Here is a 19,598-nt window from a genome sequence, read left to right on the forward strand (position 1 = left end):
AACCTCTTGTTCCCAGAGCCACTGCTCTTATGCCTTTTTTTTTTGTCTTAAAATAAAATGAAGCCTGTATTGAAGTATTAGCCTGTACTTAACTGTAATGTTTTCCAGACAGTTGCTAAAGGACTGTGTTGCTATTAAATTAAAGGATTTTGAGAAGCTGTTTTAAAGGATACCTGAGGACTGGCTTCCTCTCTTCATGCCCTCCAGGTCAAAAAGAAACCACAAGAAGGATGCAAAAATGGTTAGCTTGGTCCTTTACAGCTTCTCAAGGCTGAATGGCTGTAAGGAAACCAGAATCCATTTATCTTGTTAGTGGTGATGAACAGATGTTTCCCTGTTCCACATGAAGCTACCACTGTGGATACAACATCAGCCATTTGTTTTATCTCAAATTACTACCACACAACTTGCTTCAGATTAAGTGTGTTTATTAAAATTAAAAATCACCATACAATAGAAACTATTTACATATTTAACTGATAGTCTGCTTAAACTGCACAGTTTGACTGAAGGAAGCCAATGGAAAAGAAAAGCTATGAATATTTCTGCTGCTGAACTTCAACTGCAGGCACACTGAAGCTTTATCAGAAAGGTTTTAAGCTTCTGCAAAGTACCATTTGCCTAAATAATCGGGCTGAAGGGTGGCAAAGATGGGTACTGGGTTTCAGTTGTAAGAACCAGTGTCACTTTGAAAAACAAAAAGTGGTTACATTGCAATTGCACTAGTTCATCTGTTTTGGTAAGTAATTTGATAGAACAATTCAATATACAGAGCTTAGCAAATTGCATTCACTCTAAGAATTAGATTTGCATACGGAGTAACAAACTACGGTGTCACTGCAATGTAACTTGATATCCTATTGCATATTTCCACAAGTTGGTTTTGATAGTGCTAGAGCTAGTTTTAGCTTTAAAACAGATTTGAGGTTAGTTGATTAAAGCAGCAAAAACATAAGAAATATTCATGAATAATCACAGAGGATTAAAAATGAAGATTAAAATATTTTCACTGGTAACAGTTTCAGCAACTGCAATGAAAGTGTTAACTTCCTTCACAATCCTGTGCTTTCCCATGGACTTCAGGTGATGACTTTGGCCTTATGGGAAGCTGAAAGTTGAACACAGAGCCAGGTGTGCTGCTGCTTCTGCCGTCACGGGTGTTCATCTTGTACTTCTGCATCTGTGATGCTTTGAAAATGATTTTAAACTTAGTATGAGTAATACAGCAGTAAAACAGAACTATTTTCTGTGTAAAGAATTATATACATAACTCTTCCTCAAAGGAAATCTGTTTAGAAAGTCTTACAAGAGGTGACAGTATGCCAGATACTAATGTGAAACAAGTATATAAAAATAATTTTCACAATATGCTGTATTTCAAAAAAGATTATTTAAGAACATTAGCATGTCTTAAATCTGTAAGTTCTTCTTCGTGACTTGTTCTTTTGAAAACAGCTGTTCCTGGATCCTCTCACCGCTTTATAAAGGTCTCCTTGTAACATATTTGCATGACTTAGAACCTAAGAAGGCATTGTCAAGCTGTACCAGGGCCTGATGGCTTTCCCTCCTTCTCCTTCCCTGCCCCAAAAAGCCTGTTTGCTTTAAGATGTTTCTACAGCTGCAAAACACAGAACATTTAAGGAGAAATTCAAGTTTTAGAGGAACTGGTTTAAACAAATAAAAACATTATTATTTCTCTGCAGAATTACTCTTTCCTTCAGTGTTTCAGCTTCCACACTCAGTTAAGACATCTGAACTCATGAAGTCATTGGTTTTGAGCAGTCTCTCCAAATGATAGTCTGTGCCAATGATCCATGTCCATAGAAAAAGTGTTCTTTATTCTATGGCTGTTGTTGATACTGCCCTTCTGTTGCTGTGTAGAAGTCATCAAGCACACTCTGTAGATAATCAAATGTTGGCCTCTCTTCTGCTTTGTCTTTCCAGCATGTTTTCATGATATCGTAAAGCTCAGCTGGACAGGTTTCCATGCGTGGCATTCGGTACCCACGCTGAAGAGCAACCATCACATCTGAATTGCTCATACCTTTAACAAAAAGAAAAAAAAAAAAAGAAAGATTTTATGAAATCATCTCCATTTTATTTACTTCACTTTAAAGACCTTCACCCAGTAATACAAGACTAGTGCTACTTTTAAAGAGTAGCTACTAGCATGAGTTCAATAAAAAAGGCTGAGGTGTGCACCACAATGAGGGACTTGCTCTGAAAATCCTGGGGAGAAGATTTCCATTTCTGCAGTTCGAGTGTTGCAACCTCTGTAGAGCCAAGTCTAACAAGATCATAATTCTTGTCTCCGGAACCATCTCTGTTCTGTTCTTCTGACCAGTTCTGCCACCATTTATTCTGCTTCCAGTGGCAGTGAGATTCACAGCAAAAGCCCACCCTGGCATCAGCCTTTGTCTCTAGCTGCTGTGCTACTAACCTGCTTGCTGTAGACCCCATCCATACTGAGATGGAGAGCAGCCTACCTGTGGGGCTCTGCTGCCAAGTCACTCTGCCCAATGTAGTAACACACTTTCAGATTTTCTTTTACATCAGCTTTTCTGTAAGTGCTGCTGTGATTGCAAGATACTAGACAGTCACTCATAAAATCCTTACTTGTAACAGGCAAGTTCCTCTGCCTTGTTCCTTGTCCTGTAACTGTCATGCAAAACCATCTTGCCATCTGTGCTGAGCTTTGCTTTGTTTCCCTGTTATGGTTTTCTTTTAGAGAGTATGAATTGTAACTATAAGAAGTGTGTCCTGAGTCTCACATGCCAACTAACATCACATGAGAGAGTCCTGCCCTAGACTCCATCATCTTCTTCCATACTTTTTTTATTTCCCATCACGCCTCCCACTTTATCAAACCCTTGAGAGACTGGTTCATAGAACAATTTCAACACCTTCTCTCAGAAGGTCAGCTATGCTCGGGCCAGCTTTTCCTTTTTTAGGCTTACCCAGAAACCTGCCTTTTGGCTTGTCACTTCCTATGCAAATCTAATGCAACCCAGTGGAGTAATGGTGCCAGGATTACCTTCTCCGGGACACAGACTCTAAGTTTTCTGTACTCAGTGAATGCTGTTTGTTCTGATGACTGGCCATACAAGAAGCACCCGCAGCCACTGGCCACTTCTCAGGCTGAATGTTCCACGTGGTGCAGCTCTGCCCAAGACTACAGTTTCTCGTGGTTTTCTCAGGCAATTCTGCCTCTGGTCAGGTCCATGTGTGACAGTCACTGCTGCTGCATAGACCAGCTCCCCAGAGGTGTGGGGAGAGCAGCTACACTTGGCTCAGAGGATGCAGGATGGGTCCTGCTCTGGGCAAGGTCAGCAGTGAGATTCAGATGTGGTGCTCCCACGAGTACTTGGTGGCTGTGCAGCTCTGTTGCTGCAGACTGTGCAGATCTTTGTATACATTATCTGACTACTATGGCTATGATTTAAGCCACTTGGCAGGTAAGGACATATTTGAATTACAACCAAATGACAACTTTATCCATATAACTACTTGGATTATTCAAGATAACTATAGTTCATATAGCTGACTTCAGCTCAAGCCTTTTGGCTTTAGCCTATTCCAGAAATACCATCAGCCGTGTAATCTGAGTCTCGATTAAAGTGCTTACTTTGGGCACATCTTTTGTATTTTCGGTTCCTCTTTGAAAAGAGAAGGGAAGTTTTCCTGAGCTAATACTACCCATGTGCAGAAAAGAAGTATTTTGAAGTAGTGGAACGGCATATTGTCACAGAAAAAGGAATTACTGCTATATAGAGACAAATTAAATACAGGAAGAAAGTCAATAAAGCATTTTATAGAGAACAGTGATCTGACTGCTTGAGCTTAAAGAAAGGGATTGTATATAATATGTGCAGTAAAACAGTTATTAATACTATGCAAAGTCTTAGTTAACTGTGTGCTGCTACATGAGGACTGCTGCTGTTGGGCAGAGTGGGACTGATTTTTTGGGTTTAAGTACTTTACAGGATTGTGCTTAGATCTAGTGTCTGCAGGACCGATTATTACATCCCAAATGCTAAAGACAAAGCATGTGTTTCATCTGCCCTGCAAGAAAACTATGTTAAATAACTACTGGAGCTCAGAAGCACAAAATTAAAATACTTTCATCAGTATCCCACAGTAAATACGTCATGTACGTACTTCCACATGTTTGGGGTTTTATTTAAAAGAAAAATGCTTACCCACAGTCCATGCAATATTCTCAAAATAGCTGCTTGTTTAACTTTTCCTTTTCTTTTTTTTTTTTTTTTTGTGCCTAGAGAATTGGCTGTCTCATCACTACATCCTAATTAGTAAAAGGAATCTATCCCACATGCATATTTATTACACTTACACCCTCTTGAATGCTAGTAAGGGACATTAGCTCTAAAGTTTTAGTACATGTCTGTTAATTTATGCTGCGGTACCTGTTAGGCTTCTCAAAGACATATTTGCTTACGTTAGAGCCTGGCAAATGTTGTGAACACAGTGGTACGAAGGAAGAGTCCCACTGTACAGAAAGGGTCATACCTTGTGAAGAGCAGCAGACACAACTGGAATGCAAGTGTGGATGCTGCCAGTATTTGACATACTATATAATCACACAGAAATTAGTTTTAAGAGAATCTTAAAACTTGTTTCATATTTCAGAGGTAGTTCCTGAACCTATAGTCCCACTAATTGCTTTGAGTTTCTTAGGAAGAGAAACAGCTTTTGGAATTTAAGAACAAAGATCACAAAAGCTCCAAGTTTCTTGATTAGTCAGGCTTCCTACAAAGTTGCTTACCTAGATTCTCCTCACAGGTATTAACTACTTGCCAGTTTCAACTCAAACCATTTCATATGCAGCTTTACGCTGAATACTCTCTGGTTGCTAGAGCTGGTTAATAATTGAAAATAATAATTTGAAGCATTCCAATTAGAAGTGAAAAATCAGTTTACTCATTCCAGTGGCTGCTGGTTACAACCTATCATCAGGTTACTATTGCCATGCTGGGGTGATTTGCCCAAATCTGTCATATTTCTTCATGTAAAGTAAATGGGTCACCCATTTATTTTCCTGTGATTCTGATTCTCAGTATCAACTTTCAGTCTAAGAGGCTATTTCAATTTATACTTCTATTTAAAATGGATATATATACCTCTTCCTTTTTAATGCAAGCAATACCTGCAAACTATTAAAATCTTCCAATATGCAGTCAAGAGCCTTCTACTTCTAATTGCTGGTTGACAAATGAATCCACAGTGCATGGACTATTTATGGTGCTCATAAAAATGATCCCAGGTTTAAAAAAAAATATTGCCCAGACTTGCCCTAGAAGAGATATTTTCCCACAGTACTACAGCTGTACAGTGTCTGCTGTACAGATTGACTGTGTTCCTAAAATAAAAATATGATATGGTTTATGGAGGTAAAGAGAAAGCAGACTTAGCTGCAGAATTAAGTATTCGGTTGGGTTTTGTATTTTTTAGTGCTGGTTTCCAGGTGAATGTGTAGGTTTGCTCAGGGAAGGACAATTTTCAAGGCATCCAGAAATAACCTTGTGAGCCTAGCTCAGCACAGACAACTGTCTGGATACATAGGCATGTGCTAACAGGGGAAAAAAAAGATAACTTGACTGTGGGAAGAAACGTTTGTTAACTTGGCTGCATACAACTCCTGTCTGATCCTTTCTGGGGACAGGAGCACTTTTTAGAGTAGCTTTGGGAGGACCTGCTATGTAATCACATATTTTATAGCCCTTACTTACAAACCAACCCAGAGCATATGTTTAAACACTTAGCTGTGCTAAGTGCAGTTCCTATCACCTCTTGAAGTTTAAGGGGACTAGTCCTGAGCTTAAGTGTTTTCCTGGACTAGAACCTTACAGTGCAATGAGAATGTCTGGTTTGGCTCTACCTCTTGTATGGAAGGTCGATATGTTCTTCCATAACATAGTGTAAAGTTGGCTGCCATCACCCCTTTCCTGCTGCCTGAGTCTCATGGGAGGTCCCATTTCCCTGTGGCCAGAGGTGTTCAGTCATTTCAGGGACATGGGTCTGCCTCTTAACATCTCTGGCAGTTCAGGATGCAGAATTCCAGCTGCTCATGAAGTGGTAGTGAAAATGTTTTCACTGTTTAAACAGCAAGAGCTGCAGCACTGGAAGCACCGGGAAAGTTTTGCTTGGATGAAGTATCTGTTCTCCCTTTCCCGTCAAGATCCCAAGGGTTCTTCTCAGAAGTTACTCCATCTTATGATATGTGCAGTACAGGTAAGCAAGGCTGTACTTTCCCCATTTGCCCACAAGAGAAGAGAATTTAGGTCAATTTTCCATAACCTCAGTAAGCTTAAATGAATGCAGTCTGTTGCTCAGAATTAATCATCTATGCCTGAGATGTCACCATTTCATGTGCATTAAAAAACCCCTTCATACAAGCAGTGTCTGTGTGCTGGAAACATTAATACATATTGTGTTTAACAATGAAAAATGAAACATGAAGCACATAACCTCACAGCTACCTAAATGCAGCTACAATTGATGTGTACACCTCTGCAGCCTCATACCTGAGCTATATGGAACAACAAATAGTAAATATTCCTAGCGGTAAATCAACACTGCCTTAGGGTTTGCTTTCATATTTGTTTAGATTAGCCAGCACTGACAAATTATTACAGCCTATTTGTTTGTGAAAACATGCTTTCTAAGTACTTTCACATATTACCCTATAAAAAAACCCAGCAGCTTACACAGCACTGTTAGAACTTGCAGCACTGCATCCTCACAATGGGACTGTGCTTCTGCTCATAAAGCAGAGATCTGTGACAATGCAGCATTTGCTGTAAATGTAACACCTTTGGAAAGTATAAAAACAGCTATGTGTTCATGGTGCCTTTAGTCTCCTAGCTAAAATTCACCCCAGTGAGGCATGTGGTTTACATGTACAGTGACTGTAAGTTCCCAAAGCAGTAAGATTACCTGTAAGATATTTTTCAAATCACTGGGGTCACTTACTGTCAGATGCCAGCTCTTTCTCTGCGTATTTTCTCTGCTTTTTAACACCAAAGTATAAATACAGAGTAAAAACCCAGGCCCATACCTGGATAAGGAATCTTTCCATATGTAACAATTTCATACAGGAGAATCCCAAATGACCACACATCAGATTTGATAGTGAAAGATCCATAGTTAATTGCCTCTGGTGCTGTCCATTTAATAGGGAATTTTGCACCTAAAAAAGAAGTACAGTCACAAACAGTCAAAGGCAAATTTAAACACTCAATATCAAGTCAGTAAAAGGTCATAAATGACTCGCCTTTGATACACCTAAGTTAGCAAAATTACCAAAATTCCTTCTATACAAGAGTTATCAGCAGAGATGTGCCGCAGGATGCACGTTGCCACACTGCATGTCCTGTGTCAGAGGGGCAAATAAGATGCTGGAAGTTACATAGCACCTTCTGATCCCTAGGTATGACTATAATTTTAGCAACAATTCACCACTGTTTTCCCTTCTGCCCAGTGGTCAGGCAACAATCTTACAATTCCCATCACCTGGAACTTCACAAGATTTTAACTAACTTTCCCTATTTTAAATAACGTCAGTCTGGCTTGAACATACACTTGAATTAATTTCACATTCAGCCATAGATGCAAAAGCAGTAGCAAGACATACCTTAAAAAAATCATATCTGATGTTACTGTCCTTCGTATATAACTAACTAACTGATTCCAGAAACTGCCAAATAAAAGCAAACTCCTTCCAGGTAAATGAAAAATGTTCAGGCAGCATTTGTTGGGAATACTACATTAGTTCTTTTGACAATGAGAAGCAATATAAGCAGATTGTCTCTAAGCCCTTTTTAGCCTGCTCTGTCATTCTTACACTAGAAAACTTTTCTGAATGGCAGAAAACACATCAAAGAAACTCAACATAAAAAATGTATAATGTGAAAAGTTAATTTAATCAATATACAACGTTCAGAGATAGCTAAAACACACACATATGGGTCTGTACCTCTGAAAACTGCTTAATCAGACCCTTTGCTCTGATATACTGAATTACTGTAATTCAGTGACTGCTGAATAGCTCATCTTCCTTTAATCTCAACTGTAGCGCATTGTTCTCTTTCTTCCTCATACCTTAGTTCTTCCCCCCTTGTCCTGCATTACCAGTTTCCATCCAGACTGTGTGAAAACCTGACATAGTGTCTTTGAAACGAGAAGGGGAAAGCCAGCCAACAAACTCACTCTGAAAAGTTACCCTTATGCAATCTGTGCATGGAAGCATAAATAAAGACTATTCACTACAACGAACTGGCTGTGCACTTCCTGAAAGGATCCTTGACAACATTAGCAAAACACACCTGGCAAACCCCAAACATGTATCTTTAACAGCATGTTTTTCCTCTTGCCATTCCTGACCTTGTTGCACTCTTAGCTTCCATCCATGTGCTGAACAGGGACATGACCCAGTCTTCCAGTGTCCCTACAAGTAGCAGCAATGCTGCTGAACATGCAAATTAATGTTGCAGCTCCCAAAGCAGCTTTAAAAGGGAACCAGTCCTGCTAAAGCTTTTCTTGTTACCAGCAACTACACCTGCTAGGGCTCCTTCCTTTCCCTATCTGAAATTAGGAATTAAGGATGTGAAGAGAATAAAAGATCATATTTTCTTGGCATTGATTCTGTGAGATGGAAGCTGTGGCTGTGTAATTAATTTCTTCATTTAAAAAAAAAACTGTGTGCAGTTAAGTACTCTCATTTTTCTCTGTTTTTCAAATCTATTTAAAATAAACTCATCAAAAAGCCCAGAGAGCTCAGAGAGGTTATTTGTTTCCTTATTCTTTTTAGAAGTTGTTGGCATTAGAATGCTGCTTCTAGGAAGTCTTTACAGGACTTTCTGCCCTTGGTGACCATGTTACTGTTAAATACAGCCTCACTGCCTCCCAGAGGCTGAAGTTTTAAAGACAAAAATGAAAAGACATACCTTCCCTTGCTGTGTATTCGTTGTCTTCAATGACTCTCGCTAGTCCAAAATCAGCAATTTTGCACATCAGTAAGTCTGAAACCAGAACATTCGCTGCTCTCAAATCTCGATGGATATAATTTTTTCTTTCTATGTATGCCATCCCTTCTGCAATCTGTAAGCAAAAGAACAGCTATTTTGATATTTTGACACCACACAACTCCATTAGCAGCTCTGACCTGTCTGTTTTTCCAAGGTATCAGCAAAGCCGCATCCATTTATTCATTATTGGTGTCTTTGGAGCATTTTTTACATGGAAGCAAGGAAAAGGGGGTTGCCATGGAAAACCTATGAGCAGATCCAGTCCTGTAAAACTATGCTTACAGTAGTAACAGCTCTGAAGGAATTGTTTGGGTGAATAACAACTAGCAGGATTAGACATGTATGAAAGACATTTCCTGAAACAAAATCTTAATTAAAATGTTCCTAAGATTTCTATTAAAATATTCTCTTTCCCAAACTACTAACTGGTTTATTGTCCAAGTACTAGGAAAATGGAAGGAATGAATAAGTTAAGATACAGATGTTCCATTTAAGGCCTGATGAAGCAACAGAGCAGAGTGTTAAAAAAACCACCAAAACCAACAGCTTTCTATTTACTCAGTAAAGGCCTGGGCAATCAGGAAACAATTACTAAGATAGGGCAAACAACTTTATTTTATTCTACAACAACATGTACCTGTTCATACACGAGGAGTGTTTAGCAACAGCCAGTTTTCAGATACTATCATAAGGAAATATAACTGTATTTCAGCAGCCCAAACTGATTTCTAAACCAAGTTAAAGAGGATTAATGTCCTCAAAATAGGCACTAGGGATGATTGTTTTAGTATTTGTCCAGATTGCCTTTTTTTTCCTAAAGAAAAACATTTTACTTTTCAAAAAAAAAAATCCAAACTGAAATAATAGTTTCTAAACTCAGAGAAATAAACTGATGTGTAGATTATTATGTCCAAAAGTTTAGGAGAAGCGAAGAAAAAAACAGAAGTAAAACCTGTTCTTGTGAGCTGTCAGATTTTATCTTTCTTGTGAGACTGCTGATGGGCCATTCCCAGGCAAGAGCCACAGTCCAACCTGTGCCACAAGTACCTCTCCGGGATGTCTGTGGGTGGGTGACAGACCACTCACTCTTGCCCACATGGTTTGAGGAACACACAAACTCTCAGATTTGCCAGTGAAGCAGCAGTAAAGCAGTAAGAGTCCTTTGCCAGTGCCAGCCCCCAGCGCCCTCCTCACAGGCTCTTTCCTCTCCACCTCAGGAGAAGACACATAGACAGATCCCTTCTCAGCACCAGAGGTGCTAATTTCTGCTGTGCAGTAAAGCAGGCAGAGCACTTGACCAAATTTTAAGAAAGCATTAACATCACTTCTGCTTATCCGTTTCTAAAAAGTCCCTGAGGGGTTCTGCAAAGGCACACACTTACAACACAAAACCACATGGTCTTTGTTCCTCTTTTTCGGTTTAAGCAATGGAAAAATAGAGCCACTTGCCCTCCCACCTCCTTCCACTGCAAACCTCTTCTTACAAACCAATATATTCTTCAGAGCAGTGTGATATTGCCCTTATACAATGCAGGGAGGGTTCTCACATCAAACCAGAAAGAAACTCCGACAATTAAGAGAATGAAGAACACCTGCATTTCACATTTTCTAGAAATAAGTAAGATGTTTTATAATGAAAGAAGCAGCTACTAGTGAATAATTGCCACAGAGAGTCTTACTAGACACTTACACAATAATTGCTTCAGAATAGAAGAGCAGTATTTAATTCAGAGCTTGCTCTGCCTCTCTCTCCTCCCCATGCCATTACTTGTGCTTGGGGAGAAGGAGAGATGAAAAGAAAGGTTTTGGTGTAAGATCAGTGCTGAGGCTGGACAAGCCAGCTTGGCAGATACACTCAAAATGCAGACACTAATATCACCAAAATATCACAGAGGAATCAACTTTTCTCCTTCTTCCCTGCACAAATTTAATATTTGGGCAAACTGCTGGCTAGGGAGTGAAGAACCACTTCACAAAAGAGACATTTGTGATGGTGATATTTAATTCCTAAGTCCAACCAAGAAAAGCCATTGGAAAGACCATTTTATTTTCTCTTATTTTTGCCAGATTCACCAAAGTCATCATCTGATTAGTCACAAATAAGAATGTGAAAACAAATTATTCATTACGTTTTCAGCAAATACAAACTATATTTCTGTAAAATTCCAGGACAATGGTTTTGACTGCATTGAATCAGAAAAATTCAAAGAAGCCATGCATATTCAAGTACTTGGGCATGCAAAAAATTCCAAAGTAGGAAAAGAATAATGAGCAAGGAATTTTGAATGGGAGGAGGGGAAACACAGCAACTGGACAACTGAATTCACATGTCTAGTCATGTTAAATCTTTGCTTGTGGGAAAAGAAGAAAGAAAAAAATTAAGATTTTTTTGATCAAGGGAATGGGTGCCAGAGCCCAAGTGATAACTTCTAATGATAATTGTTGGGTTTTCATTGCCAAATGATATGTTAATGGTAGAGAAATTCATGTGAACAAAAGAAAATTAAAGCCTTTTTCCCTGTCTTTTAATGATCATTGGTACCTGTCAAGACTGTTCAGTTACATGGAACTTCTATTCAGGAGGCAGGATGGGAAAGCTAATTTGAACTTCACAAATATGTTTTGTGGCCTTTAAGAGAGGATTCTGCCTACACTGCACAAGTGTTACTGCCAAGAAAGGAGCAGTTCCCCATCACCTTTAATGAACTACTGACACACTTTTAGAAATACCCAAATTAAATCCTTTTAAAAACAACCAACCAACAAATCCCTACATACTAGGAACTATGCACGCAGGGTAAGAATGGGAGAAAGGTCTTCTGGGAGAAATAAATCATTCCACAAGACAGCCTCTGTAACTGTAAAGCTTCAGCTAAAAGTCATGGCAGGTGTGGGACAGTGGCCTTAGAGCTGCTCTCAGCTGCCCACATGGGCTGCTCAGGCCCATAGCTGGTGGTGAATCAGAGCATCCCAAAAACCCGACTGAAAATGAGTGCCAAAGTCTTAGGTGGACACAAGCGTCTTGTTGGTGCATTTTAAGCAGAGGATACCCCGAGTTTCACATTCTCTTAATTTGGTAATTCTCTCAGTTCCTAGGGAGAAGCCTCACTAAAAGCAGCCTGCAGTTTTGAAAGGTTTGAAGCAGATGTGTTGTTCATCTGGACAGAGCTGTCTTTGGTCTAGGATTAACCTTTCAATAATGGTACCTTTCAGGTACCTTTCAATAATGTCCAAACGCATAATAAAATAAAACACACTTCTTGATCACAGAGTTTTCAAAAAGAGAGTTCATCCTCATGTGACTCTTTGTCTGTGAAGAACTATTGCAAAAGACACATATCTTCAAGTGATTTATCGGTGGAATAACAATTTTCAGTTTGCAGCAGTGCTTATCCTAAAGGTGAAGTCAGGAAAGGTTGCAAAATCATATTCCTCTTGATCCAGTCAAGCAGCTATGTAGTCAAAGCAGACCCACGGGGAAAAAAGGTATTATTAAAGTAATGTATATAATTATGCACTAGAACATTAGAGGGTATCATTAAAAATCAAAGAAGCTTGAAAAGGAATATGCAGTAGAAATGTCACAATGCCAAATAAGACTTAAAATTAATTGTAATCTAGGACTTTTCCCTATGACCTTAAAAGAGAGGGGCGGGAGGGATTAAAACACTACATTAAAAATCTCTACTAATTTTATTCTAAGTTTACTATTATTTCAATGACACTGTAGCCTTAGAAGGCAGAAAGTAGTTGCCAGTGAAGCTGTAGGTCATAGAAGAACTAATGAAAGTATCGGCACTGCATGGGAAAGAAAAAGACTGTTTTTAGGACAAAGCTTTGACCAGTTCAAAAGTTATACCATGAGTATGTTCAGTAAAAACAGATATCATTTTCCTAACCACAGCCACTATGCATGTGTGTGCTACAAGGAAGGTAATGGATTTGCATAAGAAGCAGGAAGAGTTTACACATACAAAAGGTTCTCTGAATTCCCATCATACGTTTTCAGCAGATCTCATCAAACAGAAGCAAGTACGAATTCAAGAACTGTGAAACAAAGAACCAGAGGCTCTTTGGGTAAATTTCCTCTAAGGCAAGACAGAAAACAACTAGTAAAATCCAGAGTTTGCCAGTTGCTTAAGTGCTGAAGGAGCCACGCTGTTGCCTGTAAATGACCAAGAGGAATTTGGGCAATGTCCATGTGGACCGCCTTGGCCCGCTGCATTAGCAAGATCTGGCAGTAGACCATGGACAAAGCAATGAAATTCGCTTACACTCCGACCTGCACCCAGGAATCAACAGCTAATGGCACCTTTGGATTCCCCGAGTCCGCTGGCTGAGCTGGCAGGCAGAGCCCAGCAAGGGGAACCACTGGGAACCACTCATCACCTGTGCCAGGTAATGCCTGCCAGATGCGAGGCAGCCGTGAGAGCAGCCAAAGACGTTGCCATGCTGCTGACCCATGCACAAACAGTGGCCATGCAGGCAGGGAGGCAGGCTCAGGTTTTGGTTTTTCCATATTCCTGGCTGTTTCTGGCATGTCCGACATACTGAGAATTGTCCAACATGCTGACTTCTACAGGAGATGCCACAGCTCTGCTCTGTACTAAAGCAGATAGTACGTGCCTGAAGATTTGTTTGCAAATCTCACCTTCCTTTAAAACCTGCTCATTTCAGAGACATCTAATGTTCATCTCCAGTGAATAAAATTGTCTTTGCCAGGGTGCAGCTAACACTAGATTCCCCCTGCCCCTGCTCATATGCACTAATTAAAACACAAGAGATACCTTCAGCTCTGTCAGAGGGCAGGTTGCTTTAGAATCTGAGCTGGACCACCTTCCTAGCAAGCATTTTTTTTGCCATCTTTTCTACAAGCTTAATTTCATAAATCATGACCATTAGTACAGAAAGAAAACCCTCAAAATCCAGAATCCGCAGCTGTAAGTTAAAGTAGGCACTAGATGTAAGTGTAACCAAGTAACAGCTATCTCTGTCAAAAATGGCCATCAGTGAGTGTGTTCATCTAACTAAACAGCAAAATCAGTTTAGCAGAGCAGGAGTATATTTGATTATATACTTGATTATATTGCTTGAAAAAGGCTTACTTTTTAAAAGGTGTTATTTCACCTAGGACAGCAGTCCTCATTTTCAAAATCAGAATGTTTCACCTCTTGTAAACATATTTTTTTTTCAAGACTGTTCAAGGCAAAGGCATAATAAGCTCAGCAAGTGGAGCACTAAAAGACAGCCTGGCAATGCAAACAACAACTCACAGCTGTTGTTGCTCTCCAATAACACTTGGAAAATCAGCTTCAGCTGAGGGTTCCTGTACATCTACCTGCACTATATTCTTCAGCCCTCTAATAGTACACAGACCACATCCTTCCCTCTCTTTCTCCCATTCTCAGTCCCTCCTGTGTCATGTAACATCACAGATGTATGAGGGGAAAAATAAGCTAATGCTCAGCTACAATTTCTTGCATTTCCAGTGTTGGTGAGAAGCTGGGACAGTCTGGCAAACTGCCTTGCCAGAACAGTGTGATTAGACAGTAATGACCGTGTGTCCACCAAGGAAAAAAAAACAACCTGATGTTAAGAACTTCACCACAAGCTTCCTTCCATATTATTTTTAACCTCTTCTGAAACATATCTCTCCAAATTTCATTCCCCTTAGCTCTACGGAGAGGTTAACATCATTGCTGTAAGACTAAATTAGTGCTCCATTTGTACAAACTAGAGGCATATCAAAAACGCTACATACATTTTGTGTTCTCCTTTATATATAGCCTACATTCTGGAAAAGTGTGATCCACAGGTCTGCAGTAAAATTGCCACTACCTTAGCAAAGGTCTGAAAATATTTTTGTCCCATCTTTTACCCTAAAGACCCATCAATTAACATTCAGACTGTCAGAGACAGAGAAGACCAGTGGGAACATCGGTGTTGGTCAGAGGGAAATCTCTAGTCTGGAACCACACACATGCAGCCTGCAAGTCTATTCTACACAGTCCTGTTATTACCCAATGGCATTAAGGGCTCTTTACAAATGTGCTCAAAAACTCTACAGATTCTTTCCACAAGAAAAATCCTGCTATCTCTGTTCCAAAGTTTTGTTTGGGCTGCAGCCAGAAACGCTCAGAGAGGCATTCCCGAAAACCCCTTCAGGATCACTCCAAGCCAATGCACAGCTCGCTCTCAGGAATTTCTTTTGAAAGAGGTGACAAGAGGGATTTCTCACATCACCTGTGCAGCACAAGGTCCTGGCCTCTGAGGCCAAGTGCAGGAATTGGCTCTGAGAGGTTGCTGTCAGATCACGGTGACAAGTGATGTTCATTTCAAGTGACCTGACCTTCAAAGTTTTGTAAATGACAATCTCTGACCCCTGTTATCTTGAAGCGATTTACCCAAGTTGTACACAGTTAGAGTTCTGCTCTAGTTCATTGCACTTTTTAAGCCTTAAATTTCTGTAAACACAATATTTAAAATGAACACAACATCCCTAACTCCACTGCTGTGAAACTACATGTGCTTTTCTCTTTACATCTCAGGTCTCCTTTCATATCACTGCTCACAGATGTTCTTCTCTCCCTTGAATTTTACACACTATTTTCAAAGCTCCCTTTTTTTTCTTCTTTTCTGCCCACTGTTATTCATCTCTTCAGGCCATGACCTGGGATCCAGCAGGTTTTCTACATCTACAAAGCTTTTATCCCACTAAATTCTCAAGGACAAATTACTCAAAGAATTCTTAAAACTTAGAAAGCCTATAGCTACACGAAACCAATAATTATAACAAAAATTGCTCCTGCATTGGATAAATAAAAATCTGTATTTGATATATTGAACATCTACATAACAACACGTGATATGTAATATACTATAGGATAGAATAATTCTATTTGGAAAGGACCTCCAATGATCATCTGGTCCAACTGCTTGACCACTTCAGGCCATTTTAACCAAAAGTTAAAACATGTTATTAAGGCATGTCCAAATGCCTCTTAAACAATGACAGGTTTGGGGCACTGATTGCCTCTCTAGGAAACCTATTTTACTGTTTGACAACCCTCTGGGCAAAGAAATATTTCTAATCTTATATTTATCTGTATATCAATGGTTATATAAAATGTTTATATAATATTCTTATTGTGAATTTTTGGTATAAATCCTGAATGTTTTGCCATACCTTTTAGAGTTTTCCCATCTTTCTTCGTGAGTTACAACAAGTTACTGTAATAGGGTACAAATATCTGTAAACTCCAATGCATAATAAAAACCCTAAAAGATTGATTAGCAATAACCTAACAGAAATGCCTTCATTACCTATTAGTAACATGAACTACAACTCACAAAACCACAATTATTACTCTATTTTTGTTACATGCCTCCCTGGACATCTAGTGCTGGTAACTGTCGAAGACAAAAAATTGGGCTCTGGGCACCTCTGATGCAGGCTGTGAAACACAAATCACTCTGGGGTCTCTCTCTCCAGGTTTCATTTATGACATGGGATTACTTGTATATTTTGAAACAATCATCCTGGTTCATGAATCATATACTAGTATACTGAAACATCATTTCATAATAACTTACATAAGAATTTGAAACCAAGTAGAGTCAATTGAGGTTAAAAGACGTTTGACCAATTAACCTAACTTAAGAAGTAAAAAAATGACACATTTATTAACATTCAAGGAATCTCCTAAGCACAAAATCACAAACTTGTACTTACACTTTCAACACATAGCTGCTCAAATTGAAAGCAGCCTTTCCACAAAGGAAAGCAGATGTGTACTGCTGCCATCTAATCAGGGTTTCACTGACATCTAGTTAAGTTACCAGCAGTGACCTCACACATTCCCTTTGAAACCTCTTTTATGTATTTCCTCCTTTCAAATGACCTTATTTACTCAAAAACCCCTGAAGACAAAGCTGCCCAGCATGAGTTTCAGACTCTGAGAAAAATAAAACCCCACTAATTTTGAGCATATTTCCTAAACTTTACCTGAGCAGAGAAGTCAATTAGCTTTGGAAGCAACAATTTACTTCCTTCATCACTCTTCAGGAAATCCAGCAAACTTCCTGTTACAACAGAGAAAGATTAAGTCAGTGCAGCTTATTACCAAAAGAAAGGTCACACCAGTCCCCAGTGTTATGGATCACAAAATTGATGCAGTGAAGTGTTTTGATGTATTTTCAAGTTGACCATAATAAGACAGTCTCTTTGCATGATTTAGCAACTGTAACATCCAAGTCTGCATGTCAGATATCTGAGTTTAGCCATTTTCCTGGGTGTAGAAAACTCCCATCAGACCATATCTCAGTTTAGTGGTGTTGAGTTTGGTAAGCATGCTAGTCTACGGACCATCAGGAACTGTCTAGTAGAAGTACTCACATCAGTCCTTTCCAAGTCATGAAGAACAAATACCTCAACACAAAATGGCTTGAGAACAGAACAAAGCAAGAAAAACTATCACCCAAGACAATCTGAGAAGGAAACCTTGCATATTTTTTGCAGTAATGCTCTATAAAGGTTGTCCTTTTCTAGTAGTGCAGCCATCCTTGCAAGACCACACCTCATTCACCTTATTACACACACCTTTATCAATTCAAGGGCCACATAAGGCAATTTCTAAGGTATATTTTAATTGCCTTGCTATGATACCAGAAACAAAAGTTAGGTAGGGAGTCAGTTAGGTAGTTAGTCCAGTTAGTTAGGTAGGAACCAGGGCTATTTTGGGGTTATCCTCTGATTCAGAAACAATTAAAAATGCCGCATTTAAGAAAACTGTAAATTCAGATTCACAAATGCAGCAATAGATCACAAAATTAAAGCCTCAGCCCATCTTAAGGATAGGTTCTTCTTCAATTAATACCTGAGCACTCAAAAAATAACTCTATCATTCCTTCCTTTTTAAAGAAAGGGGACTAATTTAGGAGAAGCAGAAGAGTTCACCTAAAACACTGCTTGCAGATCCAATGTTTTTCTCACCTTTTGCCATGAATTCTGTTATAATATAAATAGGCTCTTCTTTGGTCACTACAGCATAAAGCCTAACGAGCTTATCATGCTGAAGTGTTTTCATAAGATTGGCTTCTTCCAGGAAGGCTTGCACAGACATTGTTCCAGGCTTCAAGGTCTTCACAGCTACTTTCGTACTATTGTGATAGTAACCTACAAAGAGAGAATACAATCAGTGCACTTGAAGTCACTCTGCACCACACAGCACCCCGACTAGCAGGAATTTGTAAAGCAGGTGATGTTAGATTCCAGGAATAGCTAAGAGTCTGAAAGCAAGTGCCAGATGTAGCACAAATGCTAGAATTCCTTTTTATTTTGCAACTGATACAACATTGCAGTGAAAAATGATCCATTCCTTATATTTAGAAATCAGTTATCTCAAAAAAAAAAAAAAATTAAAGCAAGCAAGTGATCTGACTTCATACCAAGTTTTCATTCACAAGTAGCGCATAAAAACTTGTCAAGACATGTTTTAATGAGAGTCCACTTAAATTTTCTCAGAATCCAATAGCGTCCAAGGACTGACTGCAAGATTCTGGAGTATCTTTAAATCCCATGACTTTTTGCTATTTTATGCATGCCAGTCTCATGCTTCTAATCCTTTCCGTAACCCTCAGTGCTCAAAATGGAGCATTACGGGAAAGTGCAATCAAACAAGTGTTCTTGTGACCAACAAGGATACGCTGCCAGGACTGCAATCCTGCAGTGTTCAGCACAAGATTTAAAATGTGATAACTTCTTATCACATAGCTCACGCCAAAAGTGGAGGAGACTGTGGCTGTGGTTCATTTCTTTGTTTATCAAACCTTCTAATGTAATAGTCTAGTTACAAAAAAAGTAGAGAGAATAATTTTCTGATTTTCCCAAACATTAAATAAATGTTAAAATAGTATTAAAAATAGAGTAGCAAGCACTGATACTAAAGTTTATCTCATGAAGTCATTTAATTTGAAAAATAAAAGAAATAGAGAGAAAGAAAGAGATAGGGATATAAATGTAACTTTTGTACCCCATCATACCCATTGCAACACTGCAGAAATATTTCTCAGAAGAGGTAAAACTTTCATGACTCAATGATATAGACTCATTGCCTTATGCAGCAACAATGCAGACTACCTCCACCTCCAAACTGGAATCTACCGCTTCCTTATACTATCATCCTAACAAAAGAAATCAGTGGCAAAGCAAGGACCTAGTTCCCAGATCTTAAGTGATTGCTCTAACCACTGCATCTTCTTTTTTTGAAGAAGAATCATCACCTGAGAAAAGCCACTATGTCAATCACAAAATATTCACCTGCGCAATTATTAAATCCATTTTTCCAAACATGGTCAGGTCAAAGCATAACATAGACATTTCTCTAAATTACCTAACAGTAAAAAATTACAGCTACAGGTCAAATCTGCTGTTAAAGCTCAGGCATATATTTATATCTATTAGAGAAAAAGATATAAAATATATTTCTTTCTGCTTAAGAATCAGAAAGTTTATTTCTATCATTTCTACTATTCCATCCCATACTCTAAAACAGA

At 39.0% G+C, this 19,598-nt stretch overlaps 1 protein-coding gene across 4 annotated transcripts in view; it reads right to left on the reverse strand.

Moving 5' to 3' along the window:
- Positions 1-411: 411 nt before the first annotated feature.
- Positions 412-19,598, reverse strand: part of LYN (LYN proto-oncogene, Src family tyrosine kinase) — a 51,750-nt gene continuing 32,563 nt past the window's right edge. For all 4 annotated transcript variants that reach the window (XM_064652914.1, XM_064652898.1, XM_064652906.1 and 1 more), the window contains exons 9-13: positions 18,037-18,219; positions 17,050-17,126; positions 8,964-9,117; positions 7,076-7,207; positions 412-2,044 (exon numbers count right to left, since the gene is read on the reverse strand). In XM_064652914.1, coding sequence (XP_064508984.1) covers positions 1,842-2,044; positions 7,076-7,207; positions 8,964-9,117; positions 17,050-17,126; positions 18,037-18,219 — 749 coding nt within the window. In that variant the 3' untranslated portion in view covers positions 412-1,841. The remainder of the gene's footprint in view (positions 2,045-7,075; positions 7,208-8,963; positions 9,118-17,049; positions 17,127-18,036; positions 18,220-19,598) is intronic.

Source organism: Pseudopipra pipra, chromosome 1 (genome assembly GCF_036250125.1).
Source record: "Pseudopipra pipra isolate bDixPip1 chromosome 1, bDixPip1.hap1, whole genome shotgun sequence".
NCBI classification, from domain to species: domain Eukaryota; kingdom Metazoa; phylum Chordata; class Aves; order Passeriformes; family Pipridae; genus Pseudopipra; species Pseudopipra pipra.